General features: G+C 47.7%; 1 protein-coding gene across 3 annotated transcripts in view; it reads right to left on the reverse strand.

Moving 5' to 3' along the window:
- Positions 1 to 20,949, reverse strand: part of LOC146796323 (uncharacterized) — a 354,882-nt gene that overhangs the window by 25,952 nt on the left and 307,981 nt on the right. For all 3 annotated transcript variants that reach the window (XM_085628847.1, XM_085628846.1, XM_085628845.1), the window contains exons 13-14: positions 6,112 to 6,239; positions 1,143 to 1,212 (exon numbers count right to left, since the gene is read on the reverse strand). In XM_085628847.1, coding sequence (XP_085484973.1) covers positions 1,143 to 1,212; positions 6,112 to 6,239 — 198 coding nt within the window. The remainder of the gene's footprint in view (positions 1 to 1,142; positions 1,213 to 6,111; positions 6,240 to 20,949) is intronic.

Genomic DNA, 20,949 nt, shown 5'->3' on the forward strand with positions numbered 1-20,949 from the left:
CGCGCCACGTGCGTGGGGCCTAGCGCGTGCAGCGCGCAATAAATACACGGACCCAGTGTGATAGTCGGGTGCGAACTGCCTCCTGTTCGCCCGCCCCTTTATTTTATACTCACGCGCTCACGTCCGCCGACGTGAGCGCAAACTACGCCTTCTCACCTTGCGCTCTAGCCAAAGGCTAGAGCGCTAACTGTAACACATACCTCCTCTCAGCTCGTCCAGTGTAACTCCTATCAAACCTCCATGTGAAAAGAAGAGCTCTAGGGAGAATCATCTAGAGGCGCCTAAGAAAGTCACTCGGACTAAAAAGGAAAGACCGACTACATCCTCCAGATGCAGCAACAGCGCTATTTAATTTTCAGTGGCTCAGCGCCAAAGAATTGTCCAATGCCTGAGCCGCTCTCAAACACATTTAAATATGGCACACTCACCGCACAGTTTTTTGTCTTTTCAGAGAATTGTGCACCTCGATCGATCATCGCTAAAGGCCTCTTGCACGGCACGGTATCCACGTCCTGATGTTTATGGTTCAACTCAGCATAAGAATACACAAATACTCCTCACAGACTCCATCACCTTCTACCAGTCAATTACTAATTGAAATTTATTTGCAGCATAAAAGTGGGTGGGAGGAGAAGGTGCTTAAAAAGCGTCTCTCTGAAAGCGCCTTCCTTGTCGTCCGTGCAAAAGGATTCCTTTAAAACTTCTCTTACAGCCTGCAGTGGCCCAACCAACCGTCATCAACAGTTAAGTGCTGGACACACCATTATAAAGTCAACTTAGTAATTAAATGTACAAGCCAAGTCAAATATAGGAAATAAAAGGTGGTTTCACAAGGCATAGAATGACGTGTAAGACACAGCGCCTAAGAAGATATTAACATGAATATTAGCTCGTAAAACCTCCGAACACATACACATATAAGCACGAATTTAAAATACAGCGATATGAAAAAATGTGCTTATTAAGAGCTAAAATGTACGACTCAGCCTTCTTGGCATCCTGTGTGAAACATAAGATTGGTTCGACTTGTTTGCCAACTTGCTCTCTTTACTTGGGTGTGGTTCGCTCCATTATTCCTTCTAAATGTTCCTTTCGAAGTTTAATTTGTGCAGAACGAAGGCAGTTAAGCAATTTCTGAGTACCTGGCAGATGTTGACGTTCCCGTGAGCTGCTGCATGATGTAACAGAGTCCTTCCTTCGGAGTCCGTGTAACTGAAAAACACAGGTTTACCAAATTAATGACACCGGGTGCAGGGATTATGGGAAACACTACACATGAACTGGTAATAGTGCTTGGTACACACGCGAATTTGCCAACGACTGTTATAAACATTAGACCAGAAGCGTGAACGTGAAAATATTTTTTTTCCGAATTAATGTCCACATTTATGTTTTAACATTTTCTGTTTGAGTGGCACCCTCGTGATCAACAAGCATTGGCAATGCCAATCGGCCTCACCTATACACAGGGCCACTGGAATTATGCAGCAGGGATGGACCAAGTTATGCTTCAGGCTTGAGTACATTATGGTGCAAGTAAAGGCAAATTATGCGTTGTAATGCGGCACATTTTATGATAGTATTACTTCATTATTTTGACATTTTTATGCTTGTGGACTGCCTGCAAAAGACACACAATTGATGGACGGAATGCAGAACAAATCAAAATTTTCACCCCCCAGTCAAGAGATCTGGGTTAAATCCATCATTCTTTTGCTCACCATGCCACCCCAGTTTAGACCTGGCTATATGCAAATCAGTCTTGACCCTGTGCCTCATGGGAACAGTCCAGCCCGAACTGCCAAGCCAGGTCCTCCCTGGACCGGAAACAAGCATCCTAGGACCGGTTTTGGGGTTTCACCCCTCTTCAGCCAGGATAGCTTGATTCCAGTGACACAGTGAGCCCAGGACTCACGTCTGAGGCAGCATACCTGGCGCACTTGGGGCGAGAAAGCAAAAGACACTGCCTGAGTATTGGTTGCATGTCATTAGTAGCAATTTAAAACAAAAACATAGCAATAATCAACAGAAAGGTGACCAGTCAAGCTTTGCAACAGGCGTTCCACTGCACAGCCGCACTTTTTTTTGTGTTTTAGTAACTTTTGCACCTTTCAGCTACAAACAAAATTTGTTTTTGTTATAATCTCTAGATTATGAAGCTAAATGTGGGTTATGGGGCAAATGCGGCAAATCTATACTAATACGAAAAATGCTGTGGATCCAGAATTGCATAAGTCCAGTGGCCCTACCTATACAAAAAAGGAAGACCGATTGGCATTGCTAATGCTTGTTTATAGTAGACTGTCAAGAACGATTTTGCGTAATTCTCAAAATATTTCTCTGTGCAAGTCAGACTTGCATGAAAAAAAAAATCTCAGTATCTGCTTGAAAAAGTAACAGGTGCGTTTCAAAGGCATTTGAGGTGCCGCTTACGCATGCATACCATTTGCTATGAATTTAATTTCTCTGAATTTGTTAGTGACACCAAAAGAAGTAGTTGTGGATAATGCTGCATATGGTCAGAATGATGGTCAGGAAAATGTAATATGCTAAAGTGGTGAGTGGCCACACGGCCGTCACTTTGATGGAATTCCCCAACATTTGCTGTTATTCCGCACAGGGTCTGACTTTGCCACTCTGAATCTAACATGTAGACTGCATGCTCATAGGCTGCTGTCGTGAAAGGCTGGGCTGTAGATTGCTTGCTCATGGGCTGCTGTCGTGAAAGGCTGGGCCTCTATGACCTAACAATGGCTCGAATCAAGTTAGGGCCTTTTGCAATGTGGGGCAAATTTGAAGATTTTTGATTAGGCTGTCAATGGTTTCCAGTCCGGCCCTCTTTCCCCCAGCAAAAGACACACAATTGATGGACGGAATGCAGAACAAATCAAAATATTCACCCCTAGTCAAGAGATCTGGCTTAAATCCATCATTCTTTTGCTCGCCACGCCACCCCAGTTTAGACCTGGCCATATGCAAATCTATCTTGACCCTGTGCCTCATGGGAACAGTCCAGCCTGAACTGCCAAGCCAGGTCCTCCCTGGACCGGATGCAAGCATCGAAGACCAGTTTCGGGGTTTCACCCCTTATCAGCCTGGATAGCTTGAATCCAGTGGCACAGTGAGCCCGGGACCCACGTCTGGGCATTCCGAGCGCACTTAGGGCAAGAAAGCGATAGACACACAAGTGATGAACGGAATGCAGAACAAATCGAAACATTCACCCCCAGTCAAGAGATCTGGATAAATCCATCATTCTTTTGCTCACCATGCCACCCTAGTTTAGACCTGGCCATATGCAAATCAGTCTTGACCCTGTGCTTCGTGGGAACAGTCGAGCCCGAACTGCCAAACCACAGGGCACATGCTGTTTGTTGTAAGTGTAGGTAAGTGCAATAAAAAATCCAATATTCCCTAGGTCTGCCTGCGAAAAGCAGATTTTACACAGAGAATGGGTTTCATGCTAGGGATTAAGTATTTGAAGATATTTGTACAGTTTTGCAGGTGTCCTAATCATATGCGTTGAATTTCCACATTGCAGCCAAGCCATCCCCCAGTGATCTTCACTTTGGTCCTTCCAGCAAGATGCTTGCCTGCTTCCTCCATCATCCTTCTCCAGTACTTTTCCACTAGTGGGCCACCAGCTGAGAGTTAGTTAAATGATCTGAGAGGTAGGAAATCTTGTGCAGGTCCAGGCATTAACATACTTAGGAAAGGAGCCATCTCTGCTGTTACTACTGCCTCAGCTGGTGGCAAGAAAGAGGGCTGCACCCACATCTAACCACCACAAATTGGCAGAGTACCGGTTAAGGTCCTATGCGTCATGGCCCTTCCTGTTTTAGTCGCTTGTACTCGCTAAAAAGAGATAAGCGTGCCATTGTAGGAGGTGTACAAGGAGTCCACAGTGAGAGGCTGCTCAACCTTACCTGCTGCCTAAAAAGTGGTACATGAAGGAAAAACAGGCCACTTAACCATCTTTTTCGTTTTATAAATAGCACATTTTATATACTTTTCAGTCCGTAGGTGTGATTATTATTATTATTTTTTTGTAAATTAAGATACCTCTTGACTCTAGTTCAAGATATATTGACAACATACACAATTGTTTTTGTATGTTGGAAGTACCACTTGGACTACAGTCGAGTTATTGGCAACGTACTCTAGGGCTTATTTACAAGCCCCTTGCGCCGCCCGTGTTTCACTTTTTCCCATGTTAAATAAGCCCCTCTGTTTTTATCTTTCTTTTAAAATGTTCATGATTTTAATGTACTATTTAAGGTATCCACATCATAAAGACTTTAGCACTATTGCACCATGTACTCATATTATGAAACATGCCAACAAACAATATGAGATCACACAATAGTCAACGCCAAAATCAATTAATTTTGATCACAGAGTTGTTCAGCCACGAAGGTTAATGGCTTGAATCCGACTTACATGCTCTGAAAGACTTTAAGGGATCAATAAGATACATTGTTGACTGGCTTCACTGCCTATCACCCTATCAGCATACCTATGTGCTGCTGACATCACTACTCAAGGCCTCCCTCATTTTCTCTGCTGCCCTCTCCTTCCAGCAGGACCCTAGGCATGTATGTGCCATAATCCACACAATCTAACAAAGAGGGGGAGAAGGATACACCCTACCTCGTCCTCCTCACGTATCATACCAAAACACATCAAAGAGGTAGGGTAATTCAACTGTCGTCTAAGTTTTGTTGGACGTCGTCAAACGGGGGAGCACACCACATTTGTTAAAACTGCCCTCACCCACAACAAGTTGTGGCATGCTTCATCATAGGGCTGCTACTAACGTCTCTGCGCAGACCAACGCTAGAGACGGAGCAATAGGGAGGGGTAAACAATACAACAATGATAAAGACACAAAGGAAAAAGAAAGGATCCTGTAAAAGTGCAGAGATTCGTGATATTAAAACTGACTTAGAGATATCAGTATAATAATTGTATTCATAGATTCCCTAGTCAGGGCTAAAAAGATTTACGGATGATGGTGGTGTGAGTTAATAATGTACTCACCACCCCCCCGTCTGCATAGAGGTCGACATGTTTCAGCCGGTTATAGCATCTTTATCCGGCCTTCATCAGGACTAAAAGGATCCCTATGCTCTTTTTCTAACTACCCCTTCTAAACTACTCCCAATTTGGGTTATTACTCCACCTGGAGATTTGGAATTGTTGGTAACTTAACTCTTCAATTTTTAACAAGTTTATCGAGTCAGGTGCTAAAACTGGCAGCGGAGAAGAGGGCGACCCCCTGTAGTCACACATTCGTTAAGGGTGGTTCACTGCCCCTACACTCCGTCTCTCTCAGTGCCACGTAGAAAACTTAGACGACAGTTGAATTACGCTACCTCTTTGATGTGTTTTGGTATGTCTGTGCCATATCAGGGAAATCTGCAGAAGCGAATCAGTGGACTGAAGGCTGAATTTGACATATAACAGAAATCTGTGAAAGTTCTACTGATACCATAGAATAGTTAGTTAGAATTCTGATTAGTTGGGAATTTTGTACTCCCCGCCCATTTTTCGGATAGGAATTCCTGTATGCCAGCACAAAATATCAGACTCTTCAGAAAAGTACATAAGAAAGGCCGAGAATTAAGATTCTCACTCAAAAAAGTCAAACTGCAAGAATTGCAGTGGAAATTGACCTTTCGGCACTGCTGTGCTGACCAAATACTTATTTTTGCCGCTCTCAAACATTTCTAAGTTAACAAGGTGAGTTACACAGACTCTTAAATGAAATCACAGCGATAATCAGTGAGTATGGTTGTAAATAAATGACAAGGAAATTAGAAAGGTTTCACCAAAGATAATGGGTTACCCGCCCCTGAGGAGCGCAGTCTGCCACTAGAGCGAGGCAGGGAAAAACGTGGGTGTGGGGAGACTGGGAGTCACTAGTGAGATCAAAAGTGGGGTCTCAGAACACAGCCAGTAGCATTGTGTTACGTTGACTGTCTCGCGGGGTAGTTTCCTCGTGTTCATCACAGCAGTGATGCCAAGTGCACTAATGTAAATATCCGAACATTCACACGATGTACTGTTGAATGATGCAAATTTACAAAACACATCCATTAGTGATCATACCTCAAAAGAGAAAAGTTATCGTGGCAAAGTGTTTCAAGCAGGTGGGAATTGTTTGTCTTGATGCAATCCACCGCACTGTAAAATAGACCACTGGAATCGAAGTATTCATTATCTTCATGTAAACCCATCTAGGATAAAGAAAAATATTGTTATATTTATTGTGAAGTCCTTATGTTGAAATCGTGGTCTTCGTAGTTTTCACATGTAAACCTAAAGAGGAACTTTGCAACATTTGTAGTTACATTTTTTTAGGCGATCACTTGTATTGTGGACCACGACAATAAGTGACAATATATTCAGGAGCGGCTCCTACGCAATGGCGGAGGAGCATCGCCCCACTGCCTCAGAGCCAGCAGATGAAAAATAAAACGATAGTCATCATCGTTTTATTTGTCACCTGCTGGCTGAGCCAGCGTGTGTAGGGAGGGGCGGGGCCATGGGAGGGGGCAGAAGGACTGGTTTGAGCACAGTGCGCATGTGTATTTGGCCGGCCGTCTTAGGTTTCTCCAAACTAGCTGTATTGAACTTCAAATCAGCCCAATGGAGCATCAAACCAGCCCACTCAGGCCGATCCCCGCGCTGCTCTCATAGATTGATAGCAGCACGGGGACTGCACGGTCAGTCTGTGATGCTGTTCCAGTGTCTGCTGGGACCCAGAAAGAGAACACCGAGGAGTGACGGGGGAGGCTTCAGGTAAGTCTTCCTTTTTACTGTTTTTTTATTTATTTATTTTTTTAAAAAACCTTTATTTACGTCAACATGGTACACAGCTATTCAGCCGACATCCTGGAGGTTCGGCAGCACGATGGGAACAATACGTAGGAAGGTCCATATCCGTACATCAGGAGTAACAAAGGTTTAGTTTTAATGTAAACCAAAAAATAAAAACACGAGCAAGGCAAAGCATATAATAAGCATGCGCTAGTTCTCAGCTGGGGCGAGGTCCCACTCCCATCAGCGGAGCGGTACACCACGCCAAAGAAGTGAGGGGAAAGCAGGGGCACGGACTCCAGGTTATGAACAGTTTACGTATATAGTTGGGAGTAGAGCTAGGGGGAAAGTTGCACATCGAGCATCTCAGCAACCGGGGGCACACAAATATCTCCCCTATAATGGTTCCATTGCCCCCATATCTTATGCCACTTCTTAGGGCGACCCCGGGCACTGTACACCATTTTCTCCCGGAACATGCCCCAGTCCATATTTTCCATCCATGTTACCAAGGTGGGAGGTCTCTGGGATCCCCACAGCTGCGCAATATCTCGCTTCGCCACCATATTCCCCAGAGTCACCCATTGGGTCTGAGCGGCATCATAGTCGGTGGGGCCCCAGACATTCAACAGGCATCGTCTTGCCTCCGGGAAGAGTGCGATACCCGTGACCTCTTCCATCACATCATGAGTTTGTTTCCAGAACTCTACGATCTCCCCACGCTCCCAAATAATGTGTAGAAAGGTGCCCAACATCCCACAGCCTCTCTTGCATAAGCCATCATCAGAGAAACCCATATGAATCAGGCGGGGCCCCGTGACATAAACCCTGTGAAGTATCTTAAGCTGCACCAGCCGCAGTCTAGCCGGGATCGCAACCTCCTTCGGAGAGGAGACGGCATATTGCCAGTCCTCATCGTCCAGTTCGAGACCATCCCTAGTCCATTGTTCTCGCACATCAAGGAGGAGGTCGGTCCGGACATTTACAAGCTTCTTGTAAATCAAGGAGATTGTACTCTCCGGCATATGACCATCCAGAATCCGATCCTCCAAAGGAGAAGACTCAGGCACGGCCTCCCCCTCGGCACGAACAGATAGCAGAGCGTGACGCACCTGGGCATATCGAAAGTATTCAGTACCCCCTAATTCGTACTCCGTCTGCAGCGTCTCAAACGATTTCACCTTACCCTTAGTCAGCAAATCCCCAACTCTAGAAATCCCAATTAGGTCCCACTTCTCAAACCCTTTCGTGTGCCATAATTTCCCTAGGATATCGGATTCAAAAAGCGGAGTAGCCTTGGTAAGTCTGTCCTTCCAGCCCAACGAGTTTGTAACCGCCTTCCACACATGCACTGCCATCTTGGTCGGTCCTGTGAGGGACCCATCCAATGATTTGGAATACAGCGCCCTAAGTTAATTACCCCCGCGCAACAGCCACCGATCCATAGCAAACCCAGGGTTCAACGCCGGACCGTAAACCCCATGGTTGATCGCTCCCAATTGGGTTAGCCCAATAATATCTTCTGATGTCAGGGAGTGCTATCCCCCCGTCATACCATGGAAGGGTCAACTTTGCTATAGCTATACGCGGTCGACCGTCCCATAACAGCGAACGCTGGAGGCTCTCCACCTCACGAAAATAACAGGCAGGAACTAACTCTAGGGTGTTCTGTAAGGCGTAGAGAAACCGGGGAAGAGACATCATTTTAAACAATGCGGCGCGGCCTAGGAGGGAGAGCGGTAGCCGCCTCCAACCCGCAACATCCCGTCTCAAGCGTGACAGCGGAGGGAGGAGGTTCTTCTCGTATCGGACAGAGGGGTCTGTGGAAATATATATCCCCAAGTACAGAAAGCCCCGCTGGGCGATCTGGATGGATCAATCCCGCGGGACGGTAGGGGTGTCCCCACTGAGAACATATAGGTGCGACTTTCCCCAATTAATGGCGAGACCCGAGTTACTACCAAAAGACTTCAAAACGTCACAGACCACTATGAGGGATTTCCGAGGCGAGGTCAAGTATAACAAGATGTCGTCTGCATACAAAGAAATGCTGTCCTCGTGGTCTGGCGACCATCGGATCCCTCTTATGTCTGGCTGCCATCTAATCCATGCCGCCAGCGGCTCAAGGGCGAGAGCGAACAGTAGTGGCGACAGAGGACAACCCTGCCGGGTGCCCCTCCCAAGCTCGAACGGAGATGACGCCCTACCGTTCACCGCGATTTTAGCCAAAGGTTCCTCATAAAGTAGCCTAATCCAGCCTATAAAACCCGGTCCGAAGCCGAATTTTGTGAGCGCTGCCCACAGATACGGCCATTCCACAGTGTCGAAAGCCATCGTGGCGTCGAGTGACACCAAAATGGCCGACTCCCGCAGCGTCTCAACCCTCGCGAGCGCGCCATGAAGTCGCCTGAGGTTCAACGCAGTGTTGCGGTGTGGGATAAACCCGGATTGGTCCGGGTGGATCAAGTCCCCAATGACCCTGATCAGACGGTTAGCCAACAGTTTGGCGAGGATTTTGGGCTCAGCGTTGAGTAGGGAGATCGGCCTATACGATCCGCATCTGTTCCGGGGCTTGCCATCTTTATGTATAACCACTATTGTCGCCAGACGTTGGTCAAATGGAAGACACCCATGCTCCCGCGCCTCTACAAACATATCTCGCAAATACGGAGTAATCTTATCCGGTCTGAGTTTATACAACTCGACCGGCAAGCCATTCGGGCCCGAGGCCTTGCCCGGGCATAGCGAGCGGATAGCAACTGCAACCTCATCCGCGGTGATGTCACCATCAAGGTCCTCCCTGTCGACGTCGGATAGACAAGGCAGGGCAATGTCTCGCAGCAGTTCATGCGAGTCTTCCTCCGGCTTGTCCGACACAGACGTATAGACCATGCGGAAGTGGTCCGCGAAACACTGGACTATCCCATCGGGTTCAGTGACAATATCCCCGCCATCCGTCAGTAGTTCAGGCACAACTCTATTCACTCGTTCTTTCCTGTCTAACCACGCTATTAATTTCCCAGCCTTGTCGCCCACATCATACAATCGCCCTTGTTGGTCCCTGCTAAGAACCTTAGCCGCGTTTGTCACCAGTGCTTTATATTCAGACTGTTTTAATCTCAACTTATGCAGTGTTTCCGCCATAACCTCGTCTTCCAGGACAGAATCTAATGCCACTATCTCAGCCTCGATCTGCGCCACCTCCGCATCTCTCCGACGTTTGACATCCGCTATCAAGGAGAGGGCCTCCCTTCTCAGTACTGTTTTAAACGCTTCCCACAAAGACACCGCGGAGGTAACCGAGCCAAGGTTCTCCGAAAAGTAAAGATCAACCGCTTTCAACAACGCTCCACGAGTCTTAGGGTCACGGAAATACCAGGGGTTAATAGGGGCAACCCTACCTGCCGCGCCACGGCCAAAATCCATACTAATCCACACCGGCGAGTGATCGGAGATGCCCCTGGCCATGTGCCTAGCCTCAGACACCAAGGAAGCGTGGGCAGCCAAGGTGAGAACATAATCTATTCTAGAGAGACTGCCGTGCGCCCCAGAGTGAAAAGTATACTGCCGCTGAGCGGGGTGTAGCAGCCTCCAGCAGTCAACCAAACCTAGTGTATCAGTAAAATCTGGGAGCCATCTCTGCGCCCCCCCCGGGGTCCCTTGGCGGATGTCTGTCTAGTAATCCGGAACCAACTGCATTAAAGTCACCACCCATTACCAACACTCCCTCGGGGAGATCCAACATGGCCCTCCCCAAGTCGGCAAATGTGGCGGCCTGCAGGCCAGGAGGGACATAAACAGAGACCAAAACCAGTGTCCTGCCCTCCCATCTCCCCGCAGCCGCCGCAAAGCGCCCCCTCTCATCAACAGTAGTAGAATCAATCTCCAACGGCAGCGAGGTCCTAACAAGTATTCCAGCCCCCCGAGATCCCGAGGAAAACCCAGAGTGAGCGATGAATTTATAACCCTTTCTATTGAGAGCATGACACGTGTTGCCTATCAGGTGCGTCTCCTGCAGCAAAACTATGTCAGGAGAGCACCTCTTCAGAAATTGCAGAACAATCCCCTGCTTAATACGATCCCCCAAGCCATTAACATTCCAACTAAGTATATTCAAACCCCTACCCCCATCACAAAATGGCAAGAGACCCCCGCCCATCCCCGAGAGCAGCACACAAGACTTGCATTGCGATACCTTGCAAAACGAAAAACAACAACAAACACTCCAACAAGCCCAAACCACCCCCCACCCTGCACCCCTGCATAAGCCTAAAAGCCCCCCCAACTTGCAGTGTGCCTGTCGCCCTAGCAGAAGCTAATCTACAAGAAGAAACCCCGTAGGAGGAAAGAGATCCCATTGTGCCCTCGCCACCCCCGGACAATAGCTAGCAATGAAAACAAATCAGCGAACCACTGTCCCGAGCTTGGCCAGAATGGTCAATCACCAGAGTCCTCACTCTTTTGCGACATGGCTTCCTTCCGCTCCGCCAGCATGATCCCCGCTAGTCCGCCGCAGAGGCAATGTGTCGAGCCATTCCCCAACCTCGTCTGGCAAGCCAAAGAAAAAGGTTCGTTCTTCGTACTCGACGCGCAACTTGGCTGGGAAGAGCATGGCATACTTCAGGCCCCTCTCACGTAGCCTCCTCTTAACCCCCAGGAAACTCTGCCGTTGCTTCTGCACCGCCTGGGTGAAGTCAGGATAAAAACTCACTGCAGTGTTCTGGAAAGTAACCGGTCCGGACCCCCGTGACGCCTGCAGGATGGCATCGCGGTTCCTGAAGTTGAAGATCCTGGCGATGATCGGTCTCGGGGGGGCTCCCACCTTGGGCCTCCCGCCCGGGACTCGGTGGGCCCGCTCGACCGCAAAGAACTTGCTGAGGCCCTTAGGCGCCAGATGGTTAAGCACCAAGTCCTCGACAAACAGGTCCGCCGATTGCTCCTCCGATTTCTCCGGAACGCCAACTATGCGCACGTTATTGCGCCTCGCCCGGCCTTTAAAATCCTCCATCTTGCGGGCAATGAGGTCGTTGGTAGTCCTCAGTGTGCGGACCTCTATTTGCAGATCAGAGACGTCCCCCGTGAGGCTAGTGGTTTTTTGGTCCAATGATTTTACTCTCTCATTAGTTTTCCCCAGGTCAGCGCGGAGCAAATTAACGTCGACTGAGATGGTGTCCACTTTGTGTGCCAGGGCCTCAAACTGTTGCCCAATAGAGGACTTCATCTCCTCAATGGCGCCCATAATATCTTGCAGTGTCAATTCCGGTGCGGGGACCGAGCCGTCTCCCGATGATTCCTGTAGATTCCCCGGTCCGCTTGGCGATCCCTTTTGCTGGGCATAGCGATCCATATTGTTGGTTTGGGTGTAGCCCCCCCGCCTGGTATTCTTGGGCTTCTGTTTGTCGGCCTCCGATTTGGTCGACATCCTCAACCCCGGAACAGTCAGCGTCAAAAACAGGCCGCTCAGCCACGCAATTGACACGAGGTCCGCTGGATCCGGGTCTCCGATGCAAGCCCATGCATATGCAGGCCGAGCTACAGGCAACTGTTGTCCAAGACACTCACGGGCCGAGGCACGTAATTGTGAGAGAAAGCGAAAGTGAAAGTAGAAACAGCCCCCCTCCGATGATCCGCACCGCACACAGCCGCTGTTGTTCAATTAGTGTCCGGGCCCATGCCAACGCGAGACCCGGGCACCTCCCGGGGGATAGGCCGCAAACTTCAACCTGTCACAACTTCGGTCTCCGGTGTACGATTTCAGTCCGGACAACGACGCTCGCCTCAGCAGTAGTTCATCTCCAGTATTCCGGATATTTGACACAGGATTTTCCCAGGATAATTGCCGGAGGGAACGAGGGTTGCGGGAGCTCTGTGCTCACGCGGCCATCTTGGTCCCACGCTAGGCTCCTCCCCTTCCTTTTTATTTTTAATTATTATTAATCCCCTTGCCCTACCACTTTTTGTTGCGGAAGCCGCTACTGAATATATTTACCATAAATTAACCTTTTCCATCCACTATAAAGATATTAAAATTTACGAATGATCAAACAGGAAACGAGGTAGTATCCAAGCTCCCCTCATAATTTCACAGAACCCAAATGTGACTTGCAAAAACATTTTTATGTACAATGCTTTATTCCATATAATCATGATGACAGGAAATATGTAGCAATGCAAAATCAAATCATGCTACTGATTGGCTGGTTTATGCAGCATAAAAATCGATCAATAGCAAATTATGCAGTATATTACAGCATTTTGCCTTTGCGAACGTTTTACCACCAAGGTATTGAAATAGAAATAAAACTGTACATATTCAGCAGATACCATTCAAAATGTTATTCGCTAAAATTAATGATTTAGTATCTCATGGAGACCAAGGAACACCATTTTATTCGTTCTGACCTTTCGGTCGCCCAAAGTAAAATAAATACTACAACACACACAATACTACACTCATCATAGAACAAAATAACAGGTACACTTTGTTTGATCAAAAAAGTGCTCCTCTTTTATCCTGCTCCTCACAGCTATGTTTTGAATCAGGAGTGCCCACTTAGATCAAAGAGGGATGTGGGCATGACACGTTTAAGGATAGTTACATAAGATAAATTTACATACAACGAATCAAAATAGAACACATTGATGTAATAAAAATATGGTATGGATTCAGTCCCCTTGCTCATATGATGGAGCATATGTCGGATAACCCGTATAAACTGTCTGCAGGAGCTCAGTGTTGCCAAATACATCCTTTTCTCTTTTTGTACACTTCGTGATGTGGCCCACTGGGCGTACAAACTTCTGGACGAGTATCATCCTGCCTTCTTCAGGCAGCCGCGTATCTCCTTTACACGACCACACTGGTGTCCCAAGGCCATGTGGGCCTGCAGTCCTCACATCTACATGATACTTGGCGAGAGGAGGCTGGGTGGGGAAGACTGATTTCCCCCATAGTCCTGCACAGCCACTTCACAGCACGGAAAGTGGAACAAGACCATAGTTGCATAGGAGGGTCCCCCTCATCACGGTGCAGCAGAGGTCATGGTTGGGGGACTATACAGGAGGGGAAGCTGTGAGCAGCGTGTGATGTAATCAAGGAGGAGACAATCAGGGAAATAGTGCGAGGGAATCAGGGAGCCAGTGTCACAAGCCCTAGAGACCACCAGAGTCCAGGAAAATAGGTCGAGAGCAGGAACTCCACATCCCAGACAGTGATCACTGCCTGTCTCCCTCCTAGTGTTCCTCTTCTCAGCTGTTCTCTCCTGTGCAGGGCTTTATAATGAGGGTGGAGAGTTTTAAAAAATGGGAGTGACCTGCACAATCCAATGATGGCACATCATATATACACTCAATCCCCCTACTTCTAACAGGCACTTTCAGAGATCATCCAAATGACTTGCACAGTAATCTTGGCAGAATCTAAGATCAATCAATCAATCAGGGTTCTTAAAGTGCAGCTACTCACCCGAAGGCTCTCAAGGCGTTAGGGGGGCGCAGCTCTCAGATGTTAACCCTGATTCGTCGAAGAACTAGGTCTTGAGGTCCCTCATGAACTTCGAGAGTGTTGGTGTCCGACGGAGGTGGAAAGGGAGGGTCTCCCATACCCTGGCTGCAAGGTAGGAGAAGAAACAGCCTCCTGTTCTGGTCTTCTTAATGTGTGGCACCGTAGCAAGGGAGAGCTGGGCTGAGCTGAGGGATCTTTGCGGTGCGTGGAATAGGAGGCGGTGGTTCATGTAGGTAGGTCCGGCGTTGTGGAAGGCTTTGTAGGCGTGGGTGAGGAGCTTGAAGGTGATTCTCTTCTTGACGGGGAGCCAATGTAGTGTCTGCAGGCATTGGGTTATGTGGCAGTGGTGAGGTAGGTTGAGGACTAGTCTGGCGGAGGCATTCTGGATGTTCTGGAGTTTGCGGTGAGGTTCTTGTTGATCCCGGTGTAGAGTGTGTTGCTGTAGTCCAGTCTGCTGCTGATGAGGGCAAGGGTGACGTTTATCCTGTGCTCGATCAGAATCCAGTTGAAGATCTTTCGTAGGATACGGAGAGTGTGGAAACAGGAGGAGGAGACGACGTTGATTTTGCGGACCATTTTGAGTTCAGAGTCCAGGATGATACCGAGGTTGCATGTGTCGTTCCAGGCATCGGAGTGTGGGCCCATGATGAGTACTTCGGTTTTGTCCGAGTTGAGTTGTAGGCAGCTGTTCTTCATCTACCTGGCCACAGCTTCCATTCCTTCCTAGAAGTTGTGTTTGGAGATGTCGGGTTCATTGGATAGTGAATGAGTTGGGTGTCGTCTGCGTAGGATACAATGTTAAGTCCACGGGATCTGACGATGGGTGCGAGCGGGGCCATGTAGAAGTTGAACAGGGTGGGGCTGATGGAGGATCCTTGGGGAACTCTGCAGGTGGTCGGTGTAGGATCCGAGAGGAAGGGTTGTAGTCTGACCCGCTGTGTTCTGCCGGATAGGAATGATCGGATCAAGTTGAGGGCCTTGTTCCGGATTCCCGCGTCGTGTAGTCTGCAGGCTAGGGTGCGGTGAGCTACAGTGTTGAAGGCTGCAGAGAGGTCCAGGAGGATGAGGGCCACAGTCTCTCCTCTGTCGAGGAGGGAGCGGATCACATCTGTTGTGGCGAAAAGGGCGGTTTCGGGGCTGTGGTTTTTCCTGAAACGGAACTGGGAGGACTCAAGAATGTTTTCCTCTATGAAGGAGGTGAGCTGGCTGTTGACGGATCGGTCTGAAGTTTTTGAGGTCGGTGGGGTCTGCCGAAATTTTTTCAGGAGAGGGTTGATCTCGGTGTGTTTCCAGCCAGGGAAGGAGGCGGTCCCGAAGGAGTGGTCGACGAAGCTCTGGGGCGATGAGGTCGGCAGCTCTGTGTTAGATGTGCTGGGAGCACGGGTCCATCGGGGGCCCCAGAGCGGGCTGACTTCATAGTCTTCAGGGTGTCATCGATGGAGATAGCTATCCAGATGTCGAGTGTAGGCTGCGTGGTGTAGGGAATGGTGGTTGTAGGTTCCGCATGAAGGTTGTTGTTGTCAAAGTTGTTATAGATGGTCCTGATTTTGTGGTGGAAAAAGGCGCTGACTCTGTCGCAGAGGTCCTGGGAGGAGGGATGTCGGTTGTCTCACTGTTGGGTTGAGCGAACTCTTTGATGATGCCGAAGAGTTCCTTGCTGCTGTGTGCGTGGGCGGAGATTCTGTCTTGGAGTGCTTTCTTCCTTGTATGTCTGATGAGCTTATGGTGGGCTTCTTTGAAGTTGTCAAGGTCTGCTGTGGTTTTGGAGTTCCTCTATATCTTTTTGAGGTGTCTACAGGTTTATCTCAATTCTCGGAGTTCGACGGAGAACCAGCTGGCTCTCTTGGCGTGTGGGTTGGAAGTTTTTTTGAGGAGGGCGATGGTGTTGGCGCACTTGGTGAGCCAATTGTGCAAGGTTCAGGTGACGGTGGTTGGGTCGTCGTCCGTGGCAGTGGGAGCGGAGCTGCTGAAGGAGGCAGTGAGTCGGTCGTTGGGGCTCTTGTTCCAATTCCTGCATTGTAGTTGTTGTGGACATTTGCGGGTGGTGTTGGTTTTGAAGGTGAAGTGGATGCAACAATGGTTCGTCCATGGGCGTTCGGAGGTGTGGCTGAAGGTGATGGAGTTTCCTGCTGTGAAGATGGGGTCGAGGGTGTGACCTACTTAGTGCCTGGGTTATGGTACAATCTGTTTGAGTCCGATGTTGAGGAGGTTGTCCAGGAGGGAGGAGGAGTTGGGGTTTTGGAGGTTATCAAGGTGGAAGTTGAGGTCTCCCAGAAATGTGTAGTCGGTAGAGATGATGGCTTGTGGGGTGATGATGTCGATGATAGAGTCAGAGAAAGGTGCGTAGGATCCGGGGGGTCTGTAGATGAGGGTGCCTAGGAGGGTGGTGGTCGGGTTGGTCTGTATCTTGAAATTAAGGTGTTCCATCAGGTCTGAGGGCCTGTCGCTGTGGGTGCTCAGTCTATGGTTGGATTTGTGAACAATGGCGATGCCTCCTCCGGGGTGGTTGGGGCAGTCATTTCGGGTGATCTTGTAGCCTTCGGGATGGCAATTGCGATGTCAGGTCCCGAGGCGGTGTTCGTCCAGGTTTGTGTGAGGGAGGCGTGTGGTGGAGTTGTGGCGGGTGGATTGCGGTGGGTCCTGATGGAAGCTGACTTCAAAACTGTAGCACATTCCCACTCTGTGACATAATCTTTCCTTACAAACCTATTTCTTCATCTATCTCAAACTTCAAAGAAACCAGAAACAGACCTTTCCTGTCCTCTCTTTGTTCCATTTTGAGATATCCTGCAAGCAACCATAGAGGGAGGTGCTGTTAACAGCTATGGCAATTCCACCTGTTCCCCTTTCTAAGCCAGGAGACGCCTAATCTCTTTAGGATGGGCCCATTGAGGTTTTGATCTGCCAGATGGACAGCAGACAAATGCAGTCTCCCAGCAGGGCATCCCAAGCATAAATCTCATTAAGTCTGGCTCAAAGAAATGTACACAACTTAAAAGTATGTGAAATAACTCATATAGAGTAAAATAGACTCCTGATATGAGTTTGTGACCCAGTAATTGATACACAAGGTTTAATCAATGACCTTGTACTTTGTACCAATGAAAAGTTCCACTTTAGGTACACTTTATCCCAAGTGCAAAACAGTTTAAACATAAATGTACATAAAAACAAATAGAACATTTGTGTTTGGATCCCCTTTTGAATCATAAGGCTACAACCAATTTAATCTGGGTCTAATATATGCATACTGCGCAGGACTACCTATATTCAGATGTCAGACCGAGTTAGAGAAGCACACAACTACTCCTCTCTCTCTACCCCAGCTATACATAGCAGCTGACTTTATTTTAGAAAATGACGGTGTCAGCTAAAATCCATTGTAACAGGAGGAAAGCACTGAGTGAGACTTCATGGGGAGGCTTACAGCAGAGGTCAAAAGCAAAAAAGCAAAACATTTAGGTATTTTTCCCTTTCAGACCCAACATTTCTTACAAAAGACATACAGAATGTTTGGGTCCTATTCAAATCCTGAACCTCCTTTAATAAAAGTTGCTTTCAGAATACTGTGAATTAGCATGAACTGAGAAAAACATTTTCATGATAAAGAATACATCACCTGCAGAAGCAGCAGTAAATTTCATATTTAGAGCTCTTGTAATATATATTTTTTCTAAAGCTCTTTTTATTGGGTACTTGGCTTGCAATAGTATTGCTTGTAGTAACTAAACTTACATATAGCATATCCACGCTCCACTTTACATCATTCCAACAACAGGTATGCATTTTTATCACACATATACATTTGGTGAGTTATTTCGCCTGTGGCATCCTGGTATATTAACTGTCTTCTAGTGAGGACCTCATCAATGGTAGGGTACAGATGCCTCACCTGAGTGTGTTCCATTTTCCCACATCCGTTCCCACTTCTTGGGGCACCCTCTGTAAATATATACACAGCCTTTTCACCCACCATGGCAATATCCATATCAATATACCAATGTCTGGCAATGTTGCGTTTGGCTATTCTCATGCCTAGTGTTTCCCAAGCTTGAGCTGTATGATTCAGGTCTGTTGCTTCCCATATATTTAGGAGACATCACTTAGGCTTCGGTGGTACAGGAGACTCACTAACCTGTGTAATCGTGCTCATAACTATCTCCCAATACATCGTGATTTCTGGGCATTCCCATATGGTGTGGTAGAATGTGCCTATTGCGCCGCACTGCCGCAAGCAGAGTTGGTTATCGGTCTTTCCCATCTTACATAAGGTCACCCTAGTAAAGTAGGTCCTGTGGAGCACTTTAAGCTGTATTAAGCGTAACTTTGAAGATATCGCCACCTCCCTCGGGATTCAAGCGCCTCCTGCCAGTCAGTGTCATCCAATTCCCCAACATTGGCCTGCCATTTTTCCTGGAGAGACTGTGTAGGATCTGGCTGGTTGTTAATAATTTTACGATAGGTTTGGGATATGGCTTTCTTATTCATATATTCCGTTAAGAGTCTATCCTCCAGTGGAGAGACTTCCAGAAGGATAGTGTCAGGCGGGATGACAGCTTCAAGTGCATGCTTGATCTGCAAATAGCGGAACATTTCAGTAGATGCCATCTCATACTGGTCTTGTAGTTGGTTAAATGCAATAATTTGTCCTGTGATCCAAAGGTCACCCACCCTTGATATTCCTGTTGTGTCCCATTGTTTGAACCCTTTACTATTGCCCAGTTTGCCCAGTCTACCGGTCTCCCAAAGTGGTGTTGATTGTGTTATCTTGTTTTCCCAGCCTAATTTTCTCAGTACAGCATATCATATTTGGACTATATGTGCAGTGGGTCCCATGAGAGCTGTTTTCCGTGTTTTGTTGTAAAGTGCTTGGCTGATTCCTCCCACTCCTATGACATGTCTATCTACTCGATAAGCAGGGTCAACTTGGGGGGAGTGGAGCCACTGATTAATCACAATCAATTGGGAGGCCTAATAATATGTCTGTACGTTTGGGAGTGCAATGCCTCAGTCGTACCAACTTTTAACTAATTTAGCCATGGCTAACCCAGCCGGCTTACCATTCCAAAGGAGATTGTTCACCTCCGTCTCTATTGTTCGAAAGTATGACACAGGAACCAAGAATGGGGTATTGTGTAAGGCGTAAAGTAATCTGGGGAGTGCCATCATTTTGAAGAGTGCAGCTCTTCCTAGCAGGGTTAGGGGTAAGGATTGCCAGTGTTTGGTATCTTGACACAATCTTTTCAGGGGCTCTAGAAGATTTCTGGTCATAAAGTCATCCGGGTCAGATGTAATATGAATCCCCAGGTATTTAAAGCTGTCTTCTACCACCTCCACTGCACATCCTCTAGGCAACGCTGGTGGGGGGCCATTCAGGACATATATAACTGACTTATTCCAATTAATGGTGTATCCAGAGTATCTTCCGTATGTTTCGCATATTTTTAAGAGTCTATGTAACGAGCATTTTGAGGATGCTATGTATAGTAGAACGTCATCTGCATATGGAGATATGCGATCTTCCCATCCCTCTGCCCAGCGGAGCCCACGGATAATCTGGTCTCTTCTTATCCAGGCTGCTAGTGGCTCCAACACAAGGGCGAAAAGGAGCGGCGATAAGGGACAGCCCTGTTTTGTTCCATGCAATAGGGGAAATTTGTTGGATATATATCCATTTGCCACTACGTGCGCGAGCGGTTTAGTGTATAGCAGCTGTATCCAAGAGCAGAATTTGGGCCTGAACCCTATATGCTGAAGGACAGCAAAGAGGAAGGGTCATTCGACTGTGTCAAAGGCCATGCATGCGTCAAGAGATAATATAATGGCCTGTTCCTGAATGGTGTGTTTACGACCTTTTATACTATGCAGGGGCTTCAAATTTAATGCTGTATTTCTACCCGGTATGAATCCGGATTGATCCGGATGCACTAACTTTGTTAGGTAAGGTGTCAGTCTATTGGCCAGCCTTTTGGCCAGGATCTTGGCCTCCGCATTGATCAATGATGTGGGACAATAAGATGTGCACTCTTGGTCCGGTTTTCCAGGTTTATGAATGGCCACTATTGTTGCCATGCGTTGGTCTTTGGGGAGTTCTCACTCCACCAAGCTGGCTCGATACATATTTAACAAGTGTGGGGTAATTTTGGTTACAGCTCTCTTGTATAACTTGATGGGGATGCCGTTGGGCCCAAGGGCTTTCCCTGATTCTATGTTTCCTATGGCCAATGTTAGTTCTTCTGTTGTGAGGTCTGTTTCTAGCACCTGAATCTCATCCGTTGTCAGTGTGGGAAGTTGTATGTCCTTGAGGAATGCTGTCGCATCCTCTAGTTCTACTGTGTCTGTCGGGGTATAAACGCACTCATAATGAAGCACTAGTGTATCTACTATTTTCTGCTAGTCTGTTATGGTTTTTCCAGTGTCAAGTCGGAGTTTCGCCACCCACCGGTCAGTCTCGTTTATCCAGCCAGGCCAAGAGCTTGCCGGCTTTATCCCCAACTTCGTATATCGTGTGCCGAGTGGCTGTTAGCCTGGTTAACGCGTCTTCCCACAGATGCTCTTTATATTCTTTTTTTTTTTATACGTAGTTGATGTGTATTTGTGTCAGAGGGATTTTGGGAATGCAT

This window comes from Triturus cristatus, chromosome 10 (assembly GCF_964204655.1).
Source record: "Triturus cristatus chromosome 10, aTriCri1.1, whole genome shotgun sequence".
In the NCBI taxonomy this organism is placed as follows: Eukaryota; Metazoa; Chordata; class Amphibia; order Caudata; family Salamandridae; genus Triturus; species Triturus cristatus.